This window comes from Phoca vitulina, unplaced genomic scaffold, assembly GCF_004348235.1.
Source record: "Phoca vitulina isolate PV1807 unplaced genomic scaffold, GSC_HSeal_1.0 scaffold87, whole genome shotgun sequence".
Taxonomy (NCBI): domain Eukaryota; kingdom Metazoa; phylum Chordata; class Mammalia; order Carnivora; family Phocidae; genus Phoca; species Phoca vitulina.
Window position 1 is genome coordinate 1475726 of NW_022589790.1, and position 27471 is coordinate 1503196.

Genomic DNA, 27471 nt, shown 5'->3' on the forward strand with positions numbered 1-27471 from the left:
ACACTAACCCCCACCGTCCCCTCCTCAGGGCCCCCGACAACCACCATTCTGCTGTCTCTGGGATGGCGACTACTAGAGGTACCTCATATAAGAGGGCTGTTTGTCTCAGTGACCGGCTCATTTCACTTAGCGTAATGTCCTCCAGGTCCATCCCTGTCGTGGCATGTGCCAGAATGTCCTTGTCTTTAGAGCTGAGGAATAGCCCGTTGTGTGTCTCTGCCACGTTGTGTTTCTTCGTTCCCCTGTCGAGGGGCACTGGAGCGGTTCCCACTTCGTGGTTATTGTGAATAATGTGGCCGTGCACACGGGTGTGCAAATATCTCTTCATGTCCCTGCCCTCAGTTCTTTGGGTATACAGCCAGGAGTGGAACTTCAGGATTCTAGGGTAGCTCTATTTTTTATTTTTTGAGGAACCCCCGTACTGTTTTCCACAGCGGCCGCACCATTTTACATCCCCTCCCAACAGGCCCTGAGGTTTCAGTTTCTCCACATCCTCACCAATATTTGTTATTTTTGATGGCAGCCATTCAATGGGTGATTGAATTTCTTTGTAATTAAGTTACATTTGGATTTAGATCACCATCGTGGCCAATGGCTCCCGTCTTGTGGCCTTGAGACCCTAGGGTGCTGGATTGCTTGGAGCTGCAGCCGGAGCCCTGAGTGGCCCTGGAAGGCCTGGCCAGGGCAGGTCTCCCTCCCTCTGGAAGTACACAGCTGGTTATGGGGCTTCCCAGCCCAGGGCCAAGCCAGCAACGTGGAGGACAGATGTGGCGGCAGCCGGCCCGGACTGTGCTCCAAGTGAGGCATTTGGTCAGCTGTGAGGTCATCCAGGGCCAGGGTGGAAACACTTTCTGCTTCTGAGGCTTGCGGACCAGCCCTGGATGGACACAGCCTGTCCCCTGAGGAAGACCACAAAGGCCCTCGGAGGAAGGTCTGGTGGGGGTTCTCGCAACTCTCTTGGACAAAGCGCAGCTAGGCTGGTTTCCCTCACTGCTCAGGGTGATTCTGCCTGTAGGGGTCCCTTTGCGGTCTCCTTGTGACAGAGTCTGGGCTGGGATGTGTGGGTCCTGGTGTGACATAGACATTTCAGGCTCCTCAGATATCCACACGCTCCCCTCCCTTGCACCTAATCTGGGGCTGTGTGGCTAGTTTTGTCTAATGGCCTTTGTGTAAGGAATTGATGTGTGTCACCTCTTGGCCAAGGCGGTTAAGAGCCAATGTGTCCCTTCCCTCTTTTCTTTCCCTAACATAGTGATCTTGGGAGCCATACGTCCCAGTAGGTGCAGGTACAAAATGGGGCAGGACTGTGATGTGTATAAGGAAACACATACCAGCTTTATTGTGTTAAGCTCCTGATGGGGTGGAGACTTTGTTACGCAGCATGGCTCATCTTGTGCTGACTAATACACCTGCACCTGACCACTGAGTCAACAAATGTCGGGCATCTTCTATATGTCAGGCAAGGGGCATAGCTCTGAGCAAGACAGGACATAGCCATAGCTTGTATTCTGGTGAGGGACACAGACAATATTCAAGTGAAAAGCAAAAGAGATAATTGCAGATAAATACAATGAAAGAGATAACATAGGGAGGTGGAGAAGGGCTGGGAAAGGTGGGCCACTTTATACAGGTGGTCAGCGAGGACACGCACAGAAAGTAACATTGGAGTAAGACTTGACTGATAGTGGATGACTGTGGGAAGGGGCAGGATAGAGTGTTCAGAGGAGACAGGTGGTGCAAAGGCCCTGAGGCAAGAATGAGGTCAGCACATTTGAAAGTGTGAGAAGGGCCTCATGTGGGGAACAAGAGGCCCAGGTAGGAAGGGAAGTTGCCAGTGAGCAGGGCCAGTCACTGGATGTGGAGAGGGACTTGGATGTGATCTTAAGGGCAGTGGGAAATTGCTAGAGGTGCCACTTCCTTCCTGTATTTACGGGCAAGACATTTTATTCCCTTTTTTTTCATAGGGAAATGGGAGTTAATCAATCTGTCCTTCTTTCCATCTCGGACTCTCTGGAAGGTGAGAAGAGTTGGAAATGTTTGCTGAGCCTCACAAGGGCCACTTGGGTGTAGAAAAGATCTCACGGCATTCAGGCTACCCCTACCACTCAACCCATTCCAGCACCTCCTGCCAGGTCCCATTTCCTTCTTTTCCTCCCTAAATCTAGAAAAATAACATTCTTTGTTTATTATTAAAAGATACTGTGTCTAACACAGACAACGTATTATTTATGATGGAAAATTAGAATATATTCCTGTAGGTGTGTGAATATTTTCTCCTACTATCTAATTTTAATGGTGGCATCATATCAAATCGCATAGCACACATAGCACATCACTTTTTATGTAATTGATTATTGATATGACATATTCATATAACAAAAGTAATTTCTCTACTAGAGGTCAGATCAGCCACTAAGCTGTAATGAACATCGTTACAGCTAAATCTATCACTTGTCCTTTACTATTTCCTTAAACTGCGTCCCTAAAAGTGCAGCACCTGGTCAACAGGTATGTGCATTCTAAAGCTTTCTATGCCAGAATGTTCTCTGTTAGGGTTTCACCTCTTCACACTCCATTAAGCAAATGCCTGTCTCCCCTCCTCCTCATACCACTGAATCCTTTTCAGCTATGGTAATTTGAAAGCTATAGCTGGGATATGCTTTTTGTCATTAAGTTGTATTTATTTGATGGTAATGAGGTTGCAGCTGTAAAAAAAAACGTATATATACTTAAAAACAGCGATCATCTTCCATGTTTAGGATGGGCCTATCCATGTCCTTTATTCTATTGAGATATTAGTTTCTTTCTTGTTAATTTGAAGAATCTTTATATTAGAATAGGCTAACTTTTTTGTTTGTCATGTGGGTGGGAAATATTCTCCATAGTTTGGTTCTTTGCCCTTTGTTTTGTTTGGGGGCAGTTTGCAGTGGTTTACATTTTTGTGTGTAGTGGTGTCCTGAGATCTTTCTCTCCTCAGCTTTTCCCTTGGGTGCTGTGTTTGGTACTTCATGTCCTCCCCCAGAAGTTAATCTTCTGGAATTTCACTCCAGTCACCCTGGCAGACTCCCATGGCTTGTCAGCAGCATCATTTCCCAAACCCGTGGCCTTGCACTGACCACCTGGCTTTTTTTGCTGAGTTCAGCCACAGCAGCCCCATACTCAGAATGTCTCCTATTATCAAATCCCTGCGGCCCAGGGTAAATTGAAGATATGGGCCCTGGTCACTGGCCCACGAACTCGGGAACATGAGCCCTGCACTGAGACCCCCGCAGCCCAGCCCGACCATCCCCAGAAACCTGATGTGGCCTGTGCATCCTGTCTGCTTCAGGGCCCCATTCTCCAAGGCCCTTCTTCATCCTCTGCTTGTCCAGAGGCTCAGCCCAAAGCCATACCCACTCTTGGCTTTCTGCTGAAATGAAGAAGTCTGTGCGGAAGAGGGTGCTGGGGCCTTCTAAGCACTGGGACCAGGTTGTGGGCAGTGGCCTCATCCTCTGGGGCCCTCACACTGGTTTTTAGCTCTCAGACGCCAGAGCCTCAAAGGTTGCTGGCAAACCCCAGGATGAGGCCCCGTCCCCTTGGCCCAGGGATCCTTAGCCTAGTCAGAGAGGCTGGGAAGCCCGTCCGAGAACCTCTATCCATTGCTCAAGGGTGGAAGGGTCTCCCCCCCCCACCGCTAAGAGGGCTGTGAGGGCAGAACTAGGAGCTGTGGCCAGCTGTGTGGCATGTCCAGCCACACTGGCTCCTTCAGGCCCCCATTCCCGCACCACTGCTCGGCCTGGGCTCCCTGCTTCGATGTGGCTCCCACAGCTGGCCTTGCTCTGCTGTCATCCCATTCCTGCTTCTGGTCCTCCCTGCCTTCAACCCTGGCTCATGCTGTGGCCTCCGCTGGACCCAGCCCTGGGAAGGAGGAGCCTCCCTCTGCCCAGGACTCCCCTCGTCCACAGACTCTCTCAGTGCACTGGGACCTGCTGTTCCGTTTGACCCTTTCTCCTTAGAAACGTGCTCCCTGCTGTGTCTGGTGCTCCTAGGCTGGGCTGCGGACAACATGCCTGAACACACCTGCTGGGTATATTGGGGCATCACATTTTCCCAGGCCTGCTCTGCCAGCCCCTGAGCTAGTCTCTGCTTCCAAACTTGGTGCGGTGGCCATGTGTGCCTGGAAGCCCCAGGAACCATGCTAGGATGTGGCCTCCGTGTTCGTGGCCCCTCCAGTTACCTTGCAGGCACAGATGGTGGCTATTCTCCTGGCTCAGGTGACGAATACCTCAGGGGAGGACTGGAGCCCTGATTAAAGGAACATGCTCACACGTGCATTTTGAGAAAAGTACAATTTGTGCCAAGACTTCAAGAAATCTGCAACCTGGGCCCAAAACCAGTGCTGCTTCTGGGGCTTATAGCCTTTAGCTGAAGCACTAACTAATCCTGCTCTTCTCTGAGAAACCAGAGGCCTTGGTGTGTTGCTTGGGATCTCAGTGTCCACAAAGACCTAGAACTGCCTAGGGAGCTGCCGGTCCCGTTGCGCTCCTTGCAGGTGTGAGGCAGACTACCACGGTCGGTGATGGCCTGCCCTGGAAGGTGGCCCACGGTCCTCTCTTTGTCCCTGGGAATGTCCGCCAGAGGCCACAGAGACCACCGAGGCCACCACGGTCTGCCCCAGAAGTGCCACTCTTTTTGGATGGCAAACATTTTAAAACATCAATTTTATATGAAACCAGCCTTGGGCATATTACTGAGCTAAAGCAAGATGCACAGAACTTTTCAAGATAAACAGAGATTCTAAAGTAAGATTGCCAAAACTACAGCCCAAGGGCCAAATCCGGCCCATCATCCTTTTTTTTAAATGAAGTTTTGGGGGCGCCTGGGTGGCTCAGTTGGTTAAGCGACTGCCTTCGGCTCAGGTCATGATCCTGGAGTCCCGGGATCGAGTCCCGCATCGGGCTACCTGCTCAGCACGGAGTCTGCTTCTCCCTCTCCCGCTCCCCCCTCTTGTGCTCTCTCTCTCTCTCACTCTCTCTCTCAAATAAATAAATAAAATCTTAAAAAAAAAATAAATAAATGAAGTTTTGGGATACAGCCACATCCACTCATTTATGGATTGTCTGTGGCCGCTTTTGTGCCATCGCATAGTGCGCTGAACATAGTCACTCCCTGGTGCTCAGGAAATATTTGTTACCTGGCTCCAGAGAAATCTCCCACAGGCTTTGAGCTCACCTTGTGGCCCCAGTGCTCTAGAGTTTGCATTCACATCCCACTGCATCAGTGAACTGGCGGTCCCTACGTGCTTGGTAAAGAATGAGGACCAGCTTTGGAGTCAGAAGCAGCTACATCCTAATCCTAGCTTTTGTCTACCTGGCAAAGTTCCCGCGTTGTCCTGCACCTGGTTTCTTCATCTTTACACCATCCACACACTCTGAGAACCATAAAGGCTTGCACGGTCCCCAGGAGATGAGGTTCTCCTCACCCTTTGCAGACCGTCAATTCTCTGCAGCTGGAGCAGCCCTTTCCTGCAGGCCACCGTCGGGGACCTCGCCCTTGAGCTGAGCTCCATCCTCTCCCTGCTCAGACCTCCGTCCACCCCCACCCCCACCCTAGCCTTGCCGGCTCAGTGGACCTATGAGGTCACTTTGGGGATTCTTTCTAAAGCAATTAAATGAGCTGATCCTAATAATCATTTTAAAACAGCAGAGTAGGAAGAGCAGATTTCTAGGCAGACAGAGCTGTCTCTCCCAGCTCTGTTAACTGCCTGTGTTCCGGAAGAACTCCTGAGCCCCCAGATTATCTCTTCTGCGGAGGGCAGACACACTCCTTAGGCCTACAGAGACTTGTGCTCCACAGAGGCCTCTGTGCTTCCAGGGTAGAGGCCATACCCTTTGACCTACCCCCTGCGCCAGCGTGGGGACAAGCCTCAGTACAGTACGTTCTTAAACAAGTTTTGTTGAATGAATGATTTCTCTCTGTGCCAGGATTCCAATATTTTTCCTCTTTTCTTTTCTAATTTAATCCAGAAATTGGCCTGGGTTTACCAAAGCCCTGCCAGGGTTTGCAAATAATCAGCATAGAGGCTCCATTTCTCACCAACTTCCAAGAATGTTGGGGCCGTGTGGCGATGGTGGGGAAGGCAGTGGCAGGACCGGAATGTTTTCTGCTGGTCCCCCGGGGGACAGGGGGAGGGGGCGGTGTCATCTCGTGAACTGGCCCTGGAATTGCAGACTAGCCAGGGTGAAGGCGCTGCCCCCAGTCCCCGTTCCTGTGTCTCTGGCTCTGGTTCCTGGGAAAGAGAAAACCATCTCTGGAACCGGACGCTGAAACTGGCTTCCTGTAAGTTGAAGGGAAGTGAGCAGGGCTCTCCGGCAAGCGGGGGACACGTTTGGGGTTGGGCCTGGCCGGAGCACAGGGTGGGAGAACGGGGAGCAGAAGTCCTCCAGGAGTCCCCCAGGCTGTGCTGGCGGCACAGGCTGTGGTGGGGCCTCCTCACGCGTGCCCACTGGCCTGAGAACACGTCCTCGCGAGCTGCCGGGGGATACAGCAGTCAGGACCGGCGGTGTGTGTGTGAGGCCGAGAGAATGCTTGAGGCAGGGCCGCACTCTCCTATGCTGACGGGAGCCAGGCGGGAGGCGGAGGCCCGGGTGAAGGAGGCCGTGGGCAGTAGGGAGTGGTGGGGACTGGGGCGCTGGGAGAGGCCACGCCCCCAGAGATGCCCTCCCGGGTCCCCCTCTCTTGTGGTCATGGAGGAAGAAGCAGATGCACTGTTGCCAGCTCTTTTTTTTTTTTTCATAAGAAGCTGGAAATCCAACTTTTATGGGAAATCTAATTATTTTTCAATGTCAGCAACAAATTGAAATTAAGACCTCACATTGCACAAGTGAATCAGAACATGACCGCAGGACAAGTCTGGCCGGTCAGCTGGTGGATGGTTCCTTCTGGCCTAGAAGAAAGGAGGCGACTGCCTGCCCTGCTGTGTGCTGTGATGGGGGATAATTAATGCCACCTCCCAGGGCTGGCGTGAGCGTGACTCGAGTTAAACACCAGGAAAGTGCTTCGCAGCATGCCGGGCCTGCGGAGAGCATCCCGCGGACGTGAGCCACTCCTGGCTATGTGTTCGTGCATTGGGTGCTCTCTGAACCCCTGTCCTAAGTCGGGCCCCATTCTGGGCACTGGGGTACAGAAGTGAGCTGTCATGTCCCCGTGCTTAGAGAGTTTGGAACGTGGGAGGGGTGGGGAGCAAGGAAGGGAAGAGTAATGACACCCTGGTTAATGCAAGTGCTGATTGTGCAAATAGAGGGCATTCTGGGGTCACAGGGAAGAGCGTCGCAGATGAGGGCCTCTTGAGCTGCCCCAGAGCAGAGGCAGGGGTCAACGAGGAGAGGAACCTGGTGCATGCAGGTGTTGCTGAAGATGCTAGAACAGCATGTGCAAAGGCCCAGTGGCATTGCCGCATCACAGTATGAGGTTGGGCCCTGCTGGGGTGTAGGTCCTGGAGTGAGGCAGGAGATGAGGTTGGCAAAGCCTTTTGTGTCAGGCTGAGGGGCACCAAAGGGGGTTGATGCCTGGGGTCCCCTGCCGTACTGTGACAGGGGAGTGATGAGGTTGGTTTGGGGTCTAAAAAGAGAAACTTCTCTCTTTGAGAGTGTGGGGCTTATGCCTTCTGTTATCAGAAACGCCTCCCCCCGAAGCCTGAGGAGACTGAGGTTTTATGCCTGGCAGCCCCGTGGGAGGAGGCACTCAGCTGATGTCTCCACATTGTCCCCGTGGCCCCCTGAGTCCCCTCTCCTGGACAAGCTCACCGAGGCTCGGAGGGGTTGGGTGGTGCAGCCAGGGCATGGCAGATGGCATTCCTCCCTGGGGACCTGGCCCAGGTGCCTGTCCCCTCCCTGCTGTGGTGGCCTAAAGAGCGAGCACTCCCGGATCCTTGAGGAAGAGCCAAGACACATTCTCACCTCGGCTCTTGGATCTCCCAGCAGCGTTTGACATCACTCGCCCTTGCCCCAGACCATTTTCCATCGACCTCTGTGCCTCTCCTGGCTTTTCCCCTGGCTTTTCCATCTATTGTGCCTTCCTGTTCTAAGATTTGCTCGCTCACTCCTTCCTCCATCCAGTGATGTTTACAGAACACCTGGCTGTGTCAGACGTAGCCGTAGGTGCTGGAATGTGCTGCTGAGGAAACCCCAGAGGGGGTCGGGAGGGGGGTCCTGCCTACACGGAGCTCACATTCCAGTGGGGGCGGGGTGGACGGTAGGACAGTAGAGACTCCCCCCCCTGCAGTGATGATGATGTAGGTGGAGAAAGTTCCAATGTGGGGGGGGGTACCCATGGTGCCTCTTCTTCCCTGAAGCCTGTGGCACCCCACCCCACCCCCAGGATTCTCCCCGACCTCCCTCCCCTCTCCAGGAGGCCGCCTGACAGCTGATGTGGAAATCTTGGAGCAGCTTGCCCTTGGCCTCCCTGGGGGAGCTGACGGTTGTCAACGCGCGAGTTAGAGTCCCCATGGACAAGGAGGGCCAGGCATTGTCACTCCTCGGAAAAAGCCAGAGGCAGCTGCGGACCTAGTCTCTGCAGACCCCAGCAAGGAGGTGACAGCTGAGCTGGAAAAGCAGAGAGTGTGGCACCTGGTCTGGGCCAGCCTGGGCTGTCGCTGCCAGTCTGCTCCCTGGGTGCCAAGTTCCCGTGGAGTGATCCTGGGGGGTCCTGCTCCCCCGCCAGAGGGACGCTTGGTGGTGGGTCTCGGGAGGATTAGGTGTTCATAGAAAGGTGTCACACATTTAACGTCAATTTCAGGGGGTCTACTTACCTCATTTGCATGTTCAGCACCTAGCAAAGGGCCCAGCACATAGTAGGTGTTGAGTAAACACCTTTTGAATAAATGAGTGAGTGAGTGAATTCTCCTAAAGTGACTATGGTCCCACAGACTCCCATAAAAAGTAGACTCTACTTGTCCGTGGAAAAGTTGTCCCCGTAGGCTTAGTGTCCTTGTCCCTTCTTCCTTATGGCCAAAGCTTTTTCTCCACCGTAGACGCTAGAAGCTTGCATCATCAGCTCACAGGGACGCGTGGCTTTAATTTCAGATTTGCCAAATCACGCTCTCGAAAGCCTTTGCCCCAGCTCCCACTTATGCTTCAGTGGGTGAGTTTATCAATGTCTCTGAGCCTCAGTTTCCCCACTGGTAACACAGGGGTAGTAGAGCCCCCCGGGCAGGGTGTGTGATGACGTGAGGAGCATGCCGCTCAGGTCTTGGAACGTCACAGTGTACCGAGGGGCCACAGTCGTCCAAACCAGCCCAGCCCTTGTCCTCGAGAAGCTTGGCTCTCGTAGGGACACACTCACGTGCTTTAGGTCAGTAAGGTGGACAAGGGCCCAGCTAGCGCCCTCTGCCTGGCTGGGGAGAAGGTCACAGTGGAGGGGAGCCCAGAGCTGGTTCCATTCCCTGCAAAGGGAGCCACAGCCTCAGCATGTCCTGGGAAAGGAGCAGGTTGGGGGGGGCAGGCTTAGGGGGTTGGGGCCAGGAGGCCTTGGGGGATGGAGCTGGCCAGATGGAGGGAGCTTGGGCTTCATCCTAAAGCTTTAGGAGCTAACAGGTTCTAGAGCCCCCCGCCCCAGTTCTTGGGGCACAGGTCCAGCGGAGGGAGAGGGCAGCTAAAACAATCTAACAGACTCATGAGGGCATTCGAGATGGTGATGCTGGCAGAGGGAACAACCTGCAGGGGAGCAGCGTCCGAGTTAGCACAGCAAGCACCCAGCGGATGTGGGACACGGGCCTGGGGAGCAGGAGACAGCCAGGTGTGGGGGCAGGGCTGTGCATGTACCCCCTCCCTGCCCATGTCTGGCAACGAGAACTTGTGCCTCCAAGAAGTGTCCCTTTGGTCCCGGGTTCCCTGTGTAGCGGAGGGCGTTCATCTGCCTTCCCGTCCACCAGTTGGTTCCCTTGCTCCACACTTCGGGGTGTTTGGTCAGAGCCTGGGCCCAAGTGGGTTAAGGAAGGGCTGACAGGGGAGCTCGGTGACTCAGGCAGACTCTGGTGGTGGGAAGGGCCACGTGGCGCACGCAAGGACAGAACCGCATCCTACTGTGTTCATCTTTATGCCCTGGATGTTAGGAAGGGCGCTGAACGCGAGCGAGTTACTCTCAGGGAGGGCTGTGTTCGTGGCACACAAGCCTGGCAGTGAGTCTAATGCTGCGAGGAGGCTTGGAGCAAAGCTTCTGAATTTTGCTGGGAGCTCCAAATTCCTCGTGAGCCCTGCCTGTGCCGGGGACACACATGACAGTCTGAACTCTCCTGGTTTTCTCAGGCTTTTCTGGGTCAACGCCTGTTTGGCAGGGTCCCTCCCTTCCCCCTCATCTCGTGGAGACCCCTGGGGGCCCTGGCGGCAGTGGGGACGCTGGCCTGAGCCCTGGCCGTTTGTTTTGTGGGGGGGAGGTCAGGTCTGGCCCCAGGACCCTTTACCTGGACTGCTCAGGTGTGCCAAGCCCCACCTCGTCCAGGTCAGGTGCTGTGATGCCCTGTCCCCTCTGCAGCCTCTCCTGGTCCACAGCCAGCATAAGACCGGCGGCGTCTGGAGCCCACGCACACCCCTCTGGGGCTGGGGGAGCCAGGCTGCTGCTCAGACCAGATCACTCACACCAGCACCCCCATTTCTCACCTGGCACTTAGAGCCACTTTGGGAGTGGACTGCACCCTCAGAGTCCAAGCGGAAAGCCCATAGCCCTCAGAATCTATCTTTTTGACCCTAGAGGTGTGGGGGGAGGGCAGTGACAGGGATGGGCGCTGTGACCCTGGGTCTGATGTCCTGCCTCTTCTCAGCCCCCTCCCCTGACCTCCTTCATCAGTCAGGACACTTTCTCCTCCCCTGTTGCTGTCCCCAAGGATTTCCATGGCCACACCTCCTCACGATGGTGTCTTCCCTCTCTCTTTCTTTGGCTCAAAATGGTGATAGGGCAGCAGAAAAATGTGAGTCATGGAAGGAAAAAGCATTGTTTTCAGATGACATCATGGTGCCCAGTTGAACACAGATGACAGAGATCACAGCACAGGGGTGAAGGTCATGTTCAAACTCAGACTGGTTGGGGGGAGGTGAGGATGCCACGAGGGGCCCCTCCCCCAAAAGCTTCTGGGCAAGACGCCACGTCGGGTCCCTGGGGCTCTGTGGTCATGTAGTGCCAAGGAGCTCCAGGGAACATCAGACAGAGAGGCGATGCCCCCAGGCTCTCCGGGGCTGGGGTTGCTGCCAGCAAGAATCAAGATCCCTGCCTTCCCTCTGCTCCTTCCCTGCCAGTGGCCTCAGGGGGACACCAGGCCCTGGCCTGCAGCCTCAGCAGAGTCCGTCCTTCCCTGTTCTGTAGCATTACCCCCTTTCTGATGAGCTGTTGGTCAGTGAGCAGGAACATCGGGTCCCACGTGGGGGGTGGCTATCCCTTACCCGCAGCAGGGCCTGGCAGGGAGAACCCCCGGTGTGGGTCTCACACACACACACACACACGCACGCGCCTGGTGGGCAGCAGTGTGGGCTGCGGAAAATGCCCCCCTCCCATGTTTGTTGTATGTACGACCCATCCTGCCCATTTGCATTTCGTGGCCGTTTGATATTTGGAGCAGAGAGGCTAGGCCGTGTGTTTACCTGCCTTGCCTGTGAAGCACTGGCTGAGAAACCAGTGAGGAGAGAACATCTGCAAAGGGCACGTTTTTCCTCGTGGTAAGACCAGGCCTTCGCTGCCCTGCTCGTGCATCAGGAGATGCCCACCATGAACGTTTTCTTCCCCGGAAGCCCGCAGACCCGTCTGCCCCAGCTTCCCCCCGCACTTTCTCTAGGACGGTCTATGCCTTCTCCCAAGGGTCGTCAGAGAGACCGGACTTCCTCCCAGTCATTTCAGGGGTTCCCAGAGTAGCCACAGAGCACCTTGTGAGTCCCGCTTCCTGAGGCCTCACAACAGATTTTCCGGGCCTGGCCTGTTCCCTGGTGCGGTGGCGGGTGCAGCTCGGGGGAAGAGGTGATCAGTTTCCTGAAGGCTGGGCATAGGCAATGGGAACCCTGCCCTGCTCTGCCATTGCTTGCCCCTGGTAGGGAGCCCCGACCCCCGCCCAGTCTTCCCTTTGCCCACCCGTCCCCGCATCCTCCTGGCAGAGGAGAAAGTCATCTCTGCCCAGCAGCCTTCGGCCACCTGCCAGGGCTCGCTGGTGGCCAGGGTGGAACTCTGCCACAAAGAAGGCGAACTTTTACATTATTATGCACAGCCTGTGTCCTTCCTTATTGTCTATTCCAGAACAGAAGCTTGGCCACGTCTTTGCATAAACAAAAGGTGCATTACAGTGTATTTCCCCAAACACGAGAGCCCTTGGCCTCTCTCTGCACCGAGAAGGGCTGTGGCTTTGAACATTTTCCCTCAAGGTTTAAAGATTCCAGGATCAATTTCTCAAGACAGGGCTCAAGGACGTTGTCCCGGCTTCCCCTCCCGCTGTGGTCTGGGCAGAGGAGAGCAGCTTCTCCCCAGCACACAGGTCTCCGGGGAGGTGGGGCAGGGGTGGGGAACACACTTGGGCACTTAGCTGGGGTCTCGGTCATTACAGGGCATCCTGGGCCCCACCACTGTCACAGTTTGCCCATTTCCTATCGTTCCACATTCTCCAAAGTTATTCATTCATTCAGAACTCTTTACTGAGCCTTTACTAGGTGCTAGATGCTGCCGGACACACAGCAGTGAGCAAGGAGGAAAGGTGCCCCTCCTATCAAGTGCCTAGTCCAGTCTGGGAGCAGCTACTTTCGGGGGTACTTTTGGGGTGAGCAGGGACAGTCGTGTTGGGGGGGAGCGTGGATAGACAAGTGGGCACAGCAAGTGCAAAGGCCCTGAGGTCGGGATGCGCTCTCTGTACAAGGTGCACGGAGGCCAGTGGCTGGACCACAGTGAGCAAGGCCAGGGCAGCCTGAGAAGCAGCAGCACAGCTCCGATTTTATTCCAGTTGCAGCGGGAAGGCCTTGGAGTGGATGGGGATTAAGCTGAAGCATAACTCTTCCCCTTCTTTGAAACACATTTATTACCATGACTTTGTTTTTGCAGATGCTCTTCAGATATTTCAAGAATTCTGGAGAGGGGGAGAGGGAGTTCCAGGGATGGGCCGCTGCACAAGCAGCTGGAGAGGGCAGCCAGGCTTGGCAGAAGGCGGAGCTGCCGAGACCGGGGGCTCCCCGGGCGGAGTCGCTGAAGCGGAGCACAGAGAAGGCAGCCAGAGCCAGCTTCGAGCGGCCCGAGGGCCAGCCTGAAGGCATGGCTGGGGGGGCGCTGGGGGTTTAGGGCAGAGGCAGGGGAAGCTGGATCCGCGGAGTGCTGCCTGTGGTGAAGGTGCATGGTGGGGGATGTGGGCAGCATCAAAGCCTTCTGCATAAGAAGCCCCCGGCCCTGCTGCTTGTCTGGGAGACTGGGTCGGGGTCACGGGAGGACGGGGGGAGACGTGCGGGAGATGTTTGGGGGCTGCCTTCCGTCCTCGCTGACTCTGCCACGTCTGGCAGCTGTCTGCTCGGCAGAAGCCTTGTCGCTGTGTTCCTATTAAGGATGCAGGCATTTCCCTGGAAATTGTACTCATCGTTCCCAGTGGGCTCCGTGGCCGTGTGGGCCCTGCCGGCTTCTAGCATCTGAGCAGCATCCCGTGGGCTCAAGAGCTGTGGCAATCTTACAGGGCCCTGAAAGGCCCATGTTCCCCCGGCGGGCAGGGCACGGCCCCCTCCTCAGGCCAGCAGAGGCAAAGGGCGGAGGGGCCCCTCCGCTCAGCACTGCCCTGCCTTGTCGGACAGGTGTCATGGGGGGAGGCCAGGGCACAGCCCGCCGACTCCCCGAGAGAGTAGCCTGCGTGGAGCAGTGGCCCCTCTGGAAGGGACAGAGGCTTCCTCGGGGAGAGAACCACAGAAGGCCCACCACAGTTGGAAGTGACCAGGGAGGTAGAGCTGGGAGAGTCTCCGGAGTAGGCCTGAACTGCCAGCCTGACCCAGCCTGGCCTCCTTGCTGGCCATCTGCTGGGAATGCTCCTCAGCGGCCCGGGAGGCTGGGGGCAGGGCGCCTAGCCCAGCCGATCCGAGCTGAAGCCGACAGGCAGCTCCGAAGGCAGGGCCTCCCCTGCCTGGCCCCTGCTCAGTGGCCTGACCCCAGACTCCGGTTGCCTTACCACCGCCCCCAGCAGGATGTGGGCCTCTGCCTCATAGAGCTTAACGCTGAGTGGTGGCATTCCTGGGCTTCTGTTCATGCCCGGTCCTGAATCAGGGGTCAGGGTCAGAGCTGCTCAGTATCCAAGGACACAGGACCCCTTACTTGAGATGGGCACAGTGGCAGGGGTCAGGGGAACAGGAGGGTCCTGCGCCCTGGTGGGTAAGGTCTGGGCCAGGAAGTGGGAGGTGGGAAGGGGACCAGCCCTACGTCTCCTTCCTGCCTGTGGGGACCAACAAGCACCCCCTCACTCAGAGCCTCAGCTTCCCCATGGCTCAGGTGGGACTGACCTCTCATTCTGGCCTCCAAGGGCTGTTGGGGGCATAAAATGAGCTAATTCTGTGAACTCAGCCCTGAATCCCTTCCGAGTATCAAGGCAGGTTTCCTGTCTTCCTAAAGCTTGTCACACCCTGGGCTTAGAGCCTCACCAGGCACGCAGGCGGGCGGGTCCCCTCGAGGTGCCCCCCAGACCAGCTCTGAGAAGTGCCATTAGAGCGTGGGCCCCGGAGAGGCACGGTCAGGCTGTCAAGGGAGCCTCGAGCCCCTCGTTTTCTGGGGAGGCTCTGAGAGATGACCCCGAGACATTTTGCGTTCCCCGACTCCGTGCACAGCAAAGATGGACTGCTTCCACCTGCCAACAAGGGGATGGGGCTGAGCCGGCCCAGAGTGTCCCGGGGCTGTGTAGGTGCCCCCATTCCAGTTCACATCACTCCTCACATCTGTTCCTTCTCTCCACTCACCCCCAAATCTATGCCCACACTTGACACCTTGACTGCTGTAGTGGGCACTTGAATCTGCTTTCCATAAATGAGCCGGAGCCATCTTTCTGTCATGGTTCCACATCCCCCACTGCTCTTTGAATAGAACTGGAACCCTTCTCACTACCTGAATGGCTCTGTGGTCTGGCCTCAGGGGCCCTCTCTCCCTGCCCAGTCCTTGGAACGCATGTCACTGCCTCTGACCCCAGGATGTTTGCACATGCTGCTTTCTTTGCCAGGAGCACCATCCCGGCTTTGCTGAGCTAACTCCTTCTCATTTCTTATCTCTGAGACGAAATGCCACCTCTTTAGGGGGCCCACCAAGCCTCACCAGGGCAGATTCACCATGAATATGCCCTCTAGGTTCCCTGCCAGTTCCTCAAGGTCTTCATCAGCATCGTCGTGATCGTAAAGCTGGTTTTGTGACTTCTGAGTGTCCCTCTCTACCTCCTGACAGAGGGCCAGCTCCGGGCTGGTTCACTGCCGCATCCCAAATGCTAACATAGTGCTGGACATGCAATGGGACCAATAGCTTCCTCCCGTGGAGAAGGAGGGGTGTGCTGGGTACTTGCCGAGGTCCGTGGAGAAGGAGAGGCCAGGCCAGGCGATTCTGGCCCCCAGGGGGTGGTGGGCTCCATGAAAGGCCAGGGTGGCTCAGTATGAGAAGTCCCATTTCAAATCTGTAAGGGGCTCATTGCTGGGCTGGGGGCTGTCTGTGTGGCAGGATGGACATCTACATACCAAAGCTCACACGTGGGGAAAAAGGCAGCTTTCATTAGTTCTTATATCTGATGCCCCCCTCACTCCAGAATAGAAGGGAAAATGGGACCCTGCCCATGGGAGGTGGCTCAGGCTCTTCGCGTTCCGAAGGCCTTAGGGGGCAGGGTCAGGTCTTAAAGCTGAAGCTGCTCTGACAAAATACCTCAGGCTGGTCACTTAAACGGCACACGTTAATGTCTCCCTGCTCTGGAGGCTGAAGTCCAAGGTCAAGGGGTCAGCTGATTGGGTTCCTAGTGAGGGCTCTCTTCCTCGCTTGAGGACAGCCTCCTTGCTGTGTCCTCACGTGGTAGTGAGAGAGCGAGCGAGGGAGCTCTCTGGGGTCTCTTCCTGTAGGGGCACTGATCTGATCATGGGGACCCCCACCCTTATGACATCATGTAACCCTACCTGCCTCTCGAATGCCCCACCTCCAAATTGCACTATGTTGGGAGTAGTGAATCTGGGGGAGACACGATTCAGTCCACAGCAGGGCTGTTCACCCCCTGCCCCGCCTCCCCATGGCCTAGCCACCCTGCATCTGTGCACATCTGTCCCAGCATGCTCTGCCCTGGGCAGTAACCCTCCAGACTGAGGCCCTGCAGCTGGGGTCAATCGGGGTTTGTTCTCTCTTCTGTGGCCAAGCAACATCTGCCTCCTCTCCTGCAGTCCACCACCCCCTGGGCTCCCTCTGAGGCCCAGTAGTGCCCCCCACCCAGCCCCAGACCAACCCACAAGCCAGCCCCCAACTATCCTGCCCACCGTCCCTGGATCCCTGAAGTATAGCTGGGAGCTGCATTCCATTTGGGCCCTCTGAAGCCACCCCTTCTCAATATGAACCAGTCCCCTCCCAGGTCCCAGATAGCAGAACCAAGCTCTCTCTACTTTTGGCTTCTTCCCAAATATCAGGGCTGTTTTTACTCTCCCTGCCCTGTCCCCCCAACTCGAGACATAGACTGGGGGTCAGGCGTGGAAGGAGTACAGTGAAACCTAGCCATCCCGCCCGACCTTTCTCTGCCCCCTCCTCCCTCTTGCCCCCTCCAGCTGCAGCGGGACCTCCCCATGTCACCACCTTCTTCGCTTCTACACCATGACTTTTGGTCAAAGGCTGTGAGTCAAGTTGGCCAGGCTTGCCCGTGAGATAAAGCAATACTTGGGAGATAAAAAACCCTTTCTCTCTCTCCTCTTTTTTAAAGATTTCATTTATTTATTTGACAGAGAGAGAGCACAAGCAGGGGGAGAGGGAGAAGCAGACTCACCGCTGAGCGGGAGCCCGATGCAGGGCTCAATCCCAGGACCCTGGGATCATGACCTGAGCCGAAGGCACACACTTAACTGACTGAGCCACCCAGGTGCCCCCCCCCCCTTTTTTAGGTTTTATTTATTTACTCGACAGAGAGAGAGAGAGAAACTTTCTCTTAAGAAAAACTGGCTTTTAGAGCTATTGTCTTACTGTGGACTAAAAAATCGAGTTTGAACCTCAAAGCTGGGCAAGGGTGTCTGTGTGTAGGGGTGTGCACCCTGCCCCCCCATGACTTCATGGGGAGCTACAGGCAGTCTGATTTAGTGTGGTGACAAATACGGCGTCTTACTGTTTTCGCCAGCACCGATCCTTTGCACACATGGGGAAATTCAGTGCTCACAAAACTTCATGAGACCGGGACTGTGAAGCCTATTTTACGGAGGGCACGGCACAGCGTGGGTGAGTCGGCAGGGCCTCCCCTGGGCCCTACCTTGTCAGCGGCAGGTGGTCCTTGGGCCTGTGGTTCCTGCTGACACCTCCCCGGTTGTCTTTCAGGTCAACGAAATCTATCATGACGAGTCCTTGGGGGCCCACATCAATGTCGTCCTGGTGCGGATAATCCTGCTGAGCTACGGGAAGGTGAGTGAGCTGCGGGTGTCTTCCTGACGCTGCAGAGCCCCTGTTCCCTGTGGGATGAAGGGCGCCCTCCAGCGAGGCACGGGCGTCTTCTGAAGGCCAAAGCCTCGGTGCCTGTCCCCAGCTGCCCCTGTGGTACCTGAAAGAAACAAGGAACTTGTGCGCCACCCCCATATTCCTGACCCCCTTTCGCCTCACCTCTTGTTGTAAAACGTAGGTTTTCTTGTTCAGGTGTGGGGCGGCCAGCCTCTCAAGAGATGACGGCCATAGAAAAGATGGCTTGTCGCCCACACGGGACCACACAGGGTGAGCGGCTGTAGGACTGGCTGGCGTGAATAGTTCCTGTGGGCTCTGGGCCACAGTTGGCGAGTCCCCGCCCAGGGTGACTAGAGCATGAGAGCCCCTTGAGGGAGGTGGCTGGGGGTGTGGACTCTGAATTCGCTGGTTTGCATTTGAAAAGCATGCTCCAGAGCCAGTAGCTTAGTATCTCTAGGAGTTGGCTAACCCCAGGAGGGGCAGTCCCTCCAGGGTCAGCATGGCCCCAGGTGTCAAAGCATCAGAAACATGCGCTTACTTGGGCCCTCACCTCGCCTCCCGCCCACCTCTGCTACCCGAGTCCTCCCGTCCTTAGCTTCTCTGTCCTCTGTGTCGCGTCTGCCCTAACTGGGCTCTCTTGCCCTTCCTACCTCCACTTGCTGTCAGACTTGGAGCTGTCGTTCCTAGCAGCATGTGGGGATCTGTGCAGCAGGAGGAGAAAGACCCTGGAGACAGTGACCTGAAAGCTAAGGGGGTACAGAGAAAGGAGGGGTGGTGAGAAAGGAAGGAGCTCTGTGCCGGGCGGCTCAGAAGGACCTTACTCGTGTTAGCTCACTCAGTCCAAGGGCAGATGGGGAGCTGGAGCTAGGATGATCCCCATTTCACAGATAAGAACACTGAGGCTTAAAGCAGCTTGGTGGTGTGCTGGGTGAGTGGACAGTGTCATTTGGCTCCTCGGGAGTTGGGCTTCTCACCTTCGCAGCCGAATTCCAGAATCCGTGGTCCGACTTCACTCACTATGTACAAAATCAGTCATCAGACATGGTAATTAGGTGCAGGGTTAAACTCCTCTGCTCAGAGACAGAGGATCTCAGTCTCCAAAAATAAAATCCAACTGCACACAACTTACAAGGCCCGTGGTCTAAAAAACGGCAACGAAGGGTTCCTACGGCTGGGTGACTCCAGGAATAGCGGACCTTGAGCCCACTGTCTTTACCAGGAAGCCTGTCGCTCCAAAGTAGAAGTGGCCACAGTGAGGACACCAGTCATGGTCCTTTGTGCTCCCCACAGAGAACATAAAATACATCAAAGCAGACTGTGAGGACAAGGGAGAAATTGATGAAAACCTAACCGCGGGAATTTTTTATACTCTTTTCAAGACCTTTAACAGATTACATTTTAAAAGGCATAGAAGTTTCGAATAATATAATAATAATGTATGATGTTAAATTAGCAGTTATATCATTTTTTCTTTGCCCTACAGAAATATATGCCTTCTTTTTGAAGAATCATAGAACGCTTGAAAATTACAAAAGCACTTTAGGTTATAAAGAAAATTGCAGTGAATTTTCTACAGCTAAAACTGTTTGGGCTATATTCTCTGACTCAGTACCCTAAAATAGGGTGAAGGGAAGGGATATATTAACAAAAAAAAAAATCCAATGTCTTTTTTTTTTTAAGATTTTGTTTATTTATTTGAGAGAGAGATAACGAGAGAGAACATGAGCGATGGGGAGGGGCAGAGGGAGAAGCAGACTCCCCACTGAGCAAGGAACCCAAAGCGGGGCTCCATCCCAGGACCCTGGGATCATGACTGAGTTGAAGGCAGACGCTTACCTGACTGAGCCACCCAGGTGCCCCAAATCCAATGTCTTTAAACATTTGAAAAACAACCAGCTAGGAAGGAGGCTATGAGCATTGCAATTACTTGGAACACTAATGAAAATGATAGTACTAGAGCTCAAAACCTACGGGGTGTGGCCAAAGCTGTATTCAGAGGCAAATTTGCAGGTGCTTCCCAAGACTGCACAAGAGAGAATGAATACACACTAACCCTGCACTGAACTCAGTAATGTTAACACAAATGTCAACAAGAACCACAAACCAAAAACCTAGGGGGGACAAAAATAAGGAAATAAGTTTCAGAAAAGCAGAAATGAAAAAAATTAGGACATAGAAATAACTGACCCAATCAAGAAGAGAGCTTTGGCCAAAGCAAAACTCTGGCATATGCATCTAGAAAAGGAGAGAGAGGGGAAGCACAAACCGAAAGATTAGGAAGGGCATGCATAATGTAGCCTACACGAGGATGCTTATTGGGCAGGAGAGGAGGCATTTGGGGAAGTTGCCACACTAGGCAGCTGCTAGACCCATTCAGGCCCAGTCCCGTCCCCTCCGGAGGCTCAGAGTAATTAGTGGAGGAGGGGATGCATACACTCACCTCCGGCTATAGGAGGGTTTGGGGAGGTGTGGACACAATTATATCTCCCACCCCTTCCCTTTACCCCTGGAGGAGGGCAATGGGAAACTTCAGGTCGGCCCTGGAGGTAGAAAGAGGATAGCCACAGATTGGTCTGGGCACCAGGTGGCAGCTTGCGTCCCCTCTGCCGCCCCTCCCTCCAGTTGCCCCTTCATATAAGTTCAAAAGAAAAATTTGGAAATTGTGCACCGTTCATTGCTTACCTGTGCTGGCAAAGCTCTGGCTCTCATTTAGCCTAAAAAGTGTTGATTTCCCAAGGAAGCAAAGCCTGGTTTATTTTAACCACGCCCTGGCGGGCTCTGTGCTAAACTGTCCCCACCCAAGGCCATTTCTTCTTGTGGTTCTTCTTCTCCCCTTCACTGCTGCGGGCCTGTAGATGCTCGGTGTGACCCCAGTGTGCCATCTGCAGAAGAGTCAGACCCTGAAGGTGGACAGAGATCCTGGCAAATCAAGGATTTCCTGGGAAATGAGAATATTTCAAAGCCGACTCCAGAGAATATAGCCCAAACAGTTTTAGCTGTAGAAAATTCACTGCAATTTTCTTTATAACCTAAAGTGCTTTTGTAATTTTCAAGCATTCTATGATTCCTCAAAAAGAAGGCATGTATAAAACATGATAATAAGTCCCATAACCATGGTGGGAGCTCAAGTTCTCTAGCATTTTCAAAGTTCTCTGAAAATTACCTCTAAATTGAGAGTCAGATTGTCTATTTTTGCAGTGCATTCTTATTCATTTCTAAGGAATTATTAAGCAAGGATAATAGAACACCATAGAAATTGTTTCAGAGCGTATACATATATATATTCTGACATCCACCTAATTTATTTTTATAGCCAGTGTGATTCCTATACTCAAAGCTGCCAAAGGTAACATGTCCAAGACAGTGTACAGACCTGTTTTCCTTCTAAAAATAGATGTAAAAAATCCTGAGGCTTTAAGAGCTTAATTCAATAACGCATAAAATGAAACTCCCACCACGATAAAATAGGGTTTATCCTTGGAATAAGGCGATCATTGGCTTATCAGGAAGTCTGTTCATACAGTTCATCACATCAGTTTGCCGAATGACGAAAGCTCCTCATCTAATACATAATTCACGAAGGGTTTCTGTGTGCCAAGCTCTGTGCTGGGCCACTGAGGTGGTCCCCAGCCTCCAGACCTGCTTCTAGAGCAGAGGTACAGACAAGGAAACGATTATAAGAGGGGGTCAGAGACTCGTGGGGACAAAGGTGGGGCAGGCAGGCCTCACGGGGTCAGGTCAAGCGACTGGAAGGGAGTAAAGGGAGAAGAACCAGCACAGGGATGTTTCCAGGACCCGATGTACATTTCTAAGACAATGCTGGACTCCTGTATGTAGAATGGGGGGTGGGAGCCTGGCTGGGGAGGGTGCGGGCGCCGTTGAAGGGGGGACAGCTGTGGGCTATACTGAGACCACGACCACAGGCTGGAGTAAGGAAGGCAGACAAAAGAGAGCTCTGGGGGGTGTCTCGGTGGCTCAGTCAGTTAAGCGTCTGCCTTCAGCTCAGGTCATGATCCCAGGGCCTGGGATGGGGTCCTGCATCAGGCTCCCTGCTCTGCAGGTAGCCTGCTTCTTCCTCCCCCTCTCCCTCTCCCCCTGCTTGTGCTCTCTCTCTGTCAAATAAATAAATAAAATCTTTAAAAAAAAAAAAAAGAGAGAGAGAAAAGAAAAGAAAAGAAAAAACTTTGGTAGGAGGCCAAGTCTGGAGGGCATGGGTACTGAGTGGATGGATGAAGGTGGAGAGATGCTGGGCCCAGGCCTTGGGCAGCCTGGTGCATGATGATGCCGACCCCTGAGATGGAGAACACAGGAGGAGAAGCAGAGTGTCGGGGAGAAAGGCAATGAGTTCAGTTGAGATATGTTGTGTTTGAGGTGCCCAGTGCCATCCCAGTAAATACAGCCAGGAAGAGCCTGGCATGGGGGTCTGGAGCTTCGAGAGAAGAGCTGAGCATTGCTCGCAAAGGCACCAGTGGTGGGGGGTGGGAGGCACAGAGAAGTATGCTGAGTGGGGGGCAGCTAAGAAAGAGCCCCAGGAGCCCCTAATGCTGAAGGCACCACTGGGGCAAGGGGCATGATCAGTTGCATAGGAGCTGAGAGAGGATCTCCTGGTATTCAAAAATCTGTGGAAACAGATGGTAACATGACAACCAAGATTTTATTTAAAGGTGGAGAAAGAAGCACATGTCCCCAAAGGCGTTCTGCCTAGCTAATTCTTAGGATGTTCATAGATGTTCACACAGGAAAATAGAGGGATTCCACAGTCGAATGAGTCTGGGAAAGGCTTGTAAAAGCACATGGAACAAGCATTCCTGACAGCAGAATTTCTCAGAGGCTTTAGGACAGAAACATCCCTGGTGCATCTTAAGAGATGGATCAGGACACATGGTTTCTCAAACCTGTTTCTCAATGGAACCCTTCTCCTCCTGGAGCCAGTGTTCTACAGCACTCACTTTGGGAAATGCTGCCCGTCTGGAGGCAGTCACAGTAAAGTCGGCAACAAGAAGGTGACTTTGTTACTGAGGTTCTGCAAATTCTTGAAGGTGTCTTTATGACATGGAGCCAACATGGGAAAAGAACAGATAAAACCGTAAAAATTGTTTGCTGATGATTGTGTGCCTGGAAAACCCAGAAGGATCCGCTGTAAAGCTTTTAGAGTTAATAAAGAAGCTTGGTGAATTGGCCAAATATAATTATTTTTTTAAACACTTTTTTAAAAAGATAGATTGATTTGACCGAGAGAGAGAGAGAGAGAAAGAGAGAGAAAGAGCATGAGCAGAGGGCACAGGGAGAAACAGACTACCCCCTGAGCAGGGAGCCTGATGCAGGACTTGATCCCAGGACCCTGGGATCATGACCTGAGCTGAAGGCAGATGCTTAATTGACTGAGCCACCCAGGTGCCCCCAAATATAAGATAATTCTATAAAAATCACTAATTATTTCATGAACCCACAGGCCCTAGTAGTCAAAAATATAAAATACCTGGCCTCATCCTAACAAGATACATGTAGGACCTTTCGTAAGAAAATTGCTCATTGTTACTGGAAGGAAAGATATAGAAATGAGAGAAGACTGGGGACAGTAGAGGTATCGATTTTTCCCAAATTAATAATTGGAACTTGGATGAAATGATTCCAAGATTCATCTGGAAGCCTAAGAAGCCAGTCAAGACTGGCTGGGAAAACCTTGAAAGCTAAGCAAATAGAGATTTACTCCAGACATCTTGTGAAGTGAAAAAAATTAAAATCATACCATATCTGCATAAGCACGAACAGATCAATTGAACAAGCTCCGTAGCTCTGAAAACACACTTCCTGTAGATACCTTGTGATAAATGTAAGTGAAATGGTTATTAAGTGTCATAAATCAATGTAGGACTGATACACATTTCATATATTGTAAATTAAATATAACATATGATAAATACAGGCCAATAACACATTCCACGACTTAAACCACAAAGATCAAGAAGAAAACATTGGTTGCCAAGGGCTCCCTAAGCCTAAGTACAAGAGAAGGAACTGGAAAGGGGAAGACAGATATATTTGAATACTGAAAATATAAAGCTTCTGTCAAGAAACAATTAAAAGACAAAGCCCAAGCATGAAAAACACTTGCAATATGGCAAAGATATCCTAATATGTGAAGAGCTCTTACCAATCATAGGAGAAAGAGAATTGGCAGGAGATATCACAGTACGCAGAAGAAAAATACAAATGGCCAAAAATAAGGGGGAAAATATTTAATTGTACTATGAAATAAATAAAACCGTTTACCACTTTTAAAGCATTAAGGTGTTAAGATTAGAAAGGGATTTAACTGCTGGTTTGGGCGGATGAAGCGATAACGCTTTTCCGATATGTGTATAAATGTGTATGTATTTCTAGAAGGAAATGTGACAATATTCACCACTGCCCTTAAAAAGGTTCTTCGTGTCTGCCCCCATTCATGCTTTTCTGTGACTCTATCCCAAAGCAGTTGTCAGAGCTGTGGACAAAGGTTTAGGAAGAAGACGAAGGCCATGGCCTCATTTCTGAGTATAAACAATGGGAGAAAATTTGAACTGTCCACTCATAGGGGTCTAGTTAAATAAACTCTAATATGTCTATGTGGTAGAATATGGGGCCACCAGGAAATCCCATTTCCAAAGCATCCTAAAGAGCACTGGGGAATGGTTACAGCCCAAAGTTAACTTTGTTTGCTTTTTGAAAAAAGGAGCCTATAACTTACAGTAAGATCTTAGTGTTGTGTCCAAGTATCTATAGAGAAGGGCCTGGAAGGAATACATCGAAGGTAACTAATACTTCTCTCTGGGCGGTAGGCCATGGACTCTTATTTTCCTCTTTGCACTTTACTGAATTTTCTTAGTATATCATGATAAGCATGTTTCATTTAAAATAGTGCATTTTTAATTATGAAGAAATGGTTTACATTTTTTTTAAAGCATTTAAAACTGGTAGAGTCCAAGTAATCCCGTTTAACTGAATGCGCCCGATTAGGGTCTCGAGTGGTATGCCGCAGGGCTCTGACATGTCAACATTTCACTCCTGATTTGAAGGAGGACATAGAAGGGACTTCCTGCGTTCACTTGCACCTCCTCTCTGTGGTGGCTTGGGGGCAGGGGCAAGGGTCTGCGTCCTTCTGCTCTCAGGGTCACGGTCTTCCCTTCCTGTGGTTGGGCTCAGGGACCTGCCACTTGCAGGCCTGGGGGCCTCTGAGAGAGCCGTCTGGGCTGGAATGCGGCTGCCACAGGTGTGCGGCTTCACCTGCAGGTGAGGCCAAATCGCCCCATGGCCGAGGCCAGTCTGGCCTCCCCTTACATGCCGCCTCGTGGGAAGGGGTTCTTCCTTGCCAGGACCATGTGGGTACCCCCTCCCCCGAGTCTCCCAGAGGCAGAGTGGGGAATAAGGGGAGGGGGCATGGACCCCATTGTCAGGCTGCAGCTTGATCTTCCCAGGGACGTATGGGGACGTGGGCAGACCACAACTGGCAAGGTGGGTGGCTGGAGCTCCCCTGGGCAGTAGGGCAGCCTCAGCGAGACCAGGACTAGTACAGTGGAAACCGAGAGGGGCACGGGGAGACCAATGCTCCTCCCAGCCCCCCTGACTTCATGCTGGGAAGGAGTTTAGGAATTAGAAGGGAGAATCTGGAGTATGCATGCTTCAGAGCTAAATCCAGGGAGCGCCCACTGTACCCAGCCACGGGCTCAGCAGGCTGGCCTCAGACCTCTGCTGATGACACTGGAAGAGTCAGGATAGAGAGCATAGCAGGATGTGGGGCCTGCCCATCCCCAGTCCCGGGCCCCTGGGGATCCAGCTGGGCTGCCCGGTCTCCTGTAAGCAAAGCTCACCCCACGCTCTGCCCACCTTGTCCTGCCCCACCCTGCCTGTCCCCTGGAAGCCCCGGGGCCCAGGTCAGGCCCGTGAGGCTGTGGTGGAGGCCTCTGGGAGAGGCCAGTGCCCATCGTGTGCCCTGGGGGATTCCAGAAAGTTACAGGGCCTGACTGATGCTCGGTCCTCCTTGAGCTTCCACGATGTGGCTCTCGATTTCCTGAGGGAGGACACACCGCAGCAGGGCAGGTGGGGAGAGAGTAGAGTTAGGAGGACACGGCTAGCCAACCACAGGGGGGCTGGCGCTGCACCCATGCCCCGACGTGAAGGGACTGGGGGGAGGCCCCAGCTGTTGGTCCAGTGTTGCTGGGCACAGAGCATTAGGAACCCAGGGGCCACGCAGCGTGCCCAGCTGTGGGTTCTGGTCGATTGACGTGAGCACAGTCACGGGCCACGGGACTCAGGAGCCACGGCTACGGGAAAGCAGGGCCCGTCCCACCGACCTGGAGCCTCAGCCAACACAGGAAAGTGACCATCCGTGAAGAGCGGCTGTAGGACCGAGGTCGCTGAGCCAGACACACAGAACTCCCCAGCCCCGAAGGTCCATCACTGACCGATACTCCTGGAAAATACATTTAAAAGGAATTATTAGAAAAGGAAAATGTGACAAAACCAAGATCTACAAAAAGACCAGCCCAGACTTTTTATTATCAAGTTCCGTTCACATACAATCACACCATCAGATTGCTAGAAAACTTTCTCGTTTCGGCACTTACCTCGTTGGGGACAGTTAACGGGGTGTGTCCGCCAGTCGCAGACCCTGCTCTGCACAGCCACCAGGGCGAGGCCCTGTTCGGAGGTCTCTGCAGGGCATCGTGGGAGCAGGAAGAGCAGGTCGATCCGGGGTCCTGCGTGCTTTCCAGGAGTGGAGCGTGAGCTCCCCATGAAGTCACAAACGAAACATCATTTCAGAGTGTCCTTCAAGGGGAGCACCTTGAAGGAAATCGAGCAGGGGGTGGACCCGGATGCAGTGGCCGGGCCGATGACCGCCCAGCCGGGGTCTCAGGAATGAGAGGCCCAGCATTTGTGTCGGAGGGAATGAGGTCTGCTCGTTCAGGGAGAAATTGGGCAGGGCTTCTAGACTGGGGGTCTGGAGATGGAGTTTGGCTCATCTGCAGGTGCATTCTGGTGAGCTGCTCTTCAGGAAACTCGTGTTTCCTGTCAAGGAGGGAGAACCCCATCCCTGGATGGGCTTAAGCATCAGGCAAGCCAAGATGACTGTAGCTGGGACCCCTGTGAGGAGAGGGGATGGAGCGGTGCCCCCCAAGATCTGGGGGTTCTCGGCTGGGGCTATGAGGCCAAGACAGACTCGGGGCAGAAAGCGGCCCACATATTCAGATCCTGCTGTTCATTCCAAATTGTGATGGGAATAGACCAGCTCCCCCGAGCCTGTCCCCAGACCCCACAAGGCTCCAGAGGGGATAAAGTCGGTAGCATTTACACGAGTGACATGTTGTTTGTCTTCCAGCTCATGAGAAGCCTCTGAGTTATCTCAAGTTTTTCCTAAAACAACATTTTTCTCCATTTTTTAAAAAAGAAGAAGAAGAAGAAAAGAGATTATCTTATTTTATACAATATGCCATCAGCCAGGGAGCAGAACATCAGCAACACTTGAGGGTTGCATAGCAACTGGCTTTTCAATTGATTTTTTTGAGAAGGCACCGAAGCTACTGAACTGTTCTCATTTTAAATATTTCCTAGGATGATGGAAATCAAAGCAAATGGAAATCAGAGACCTGGGGACAATCAGAGAAGAACATAAGGTATCTGGTCGTGAAAGACCCAAGTCAAGACCAAGTGTGGAGCGCTCAAAGGAATTTTTCAGCGTTGGAGGGGAAAGTCTAAGAAATTCTGGCTGTGGAACCCTTAGTGGGAGGCAAGAGAAGAGAGTGCTGGGGGCGAGGGGGTCTGTGTCCCAGGGCCTAGTGCCACCATCCCTCTTACTGCGTGTCCTTGGCCAGTGCTCACCGGTGC

General features: G+C 53.2%; 1 protein-coding gene across 1 annotated transcript in view; it reads left to right on the forward strand.

The window, feature by feature from the left end:
• ADAMTS2 (ADAM metallopeptidase with thrombospondin type 1 motif 2) overlaps positions 1-27471 on the forward strand; it is a 214447-nt gene that overhangs the window by 129404 nt on the left and 57572 nt on the right. The window contains exon 5 of the mRNA XM_032395767.1: positions 17494-17577. Coding sequence (XP_032251658.1) covers positions 17494-17577 — 84 coding nt within the window. The remainder of the gene's footprint in view (positions 1-17493; positions 17578-27471) is intronic.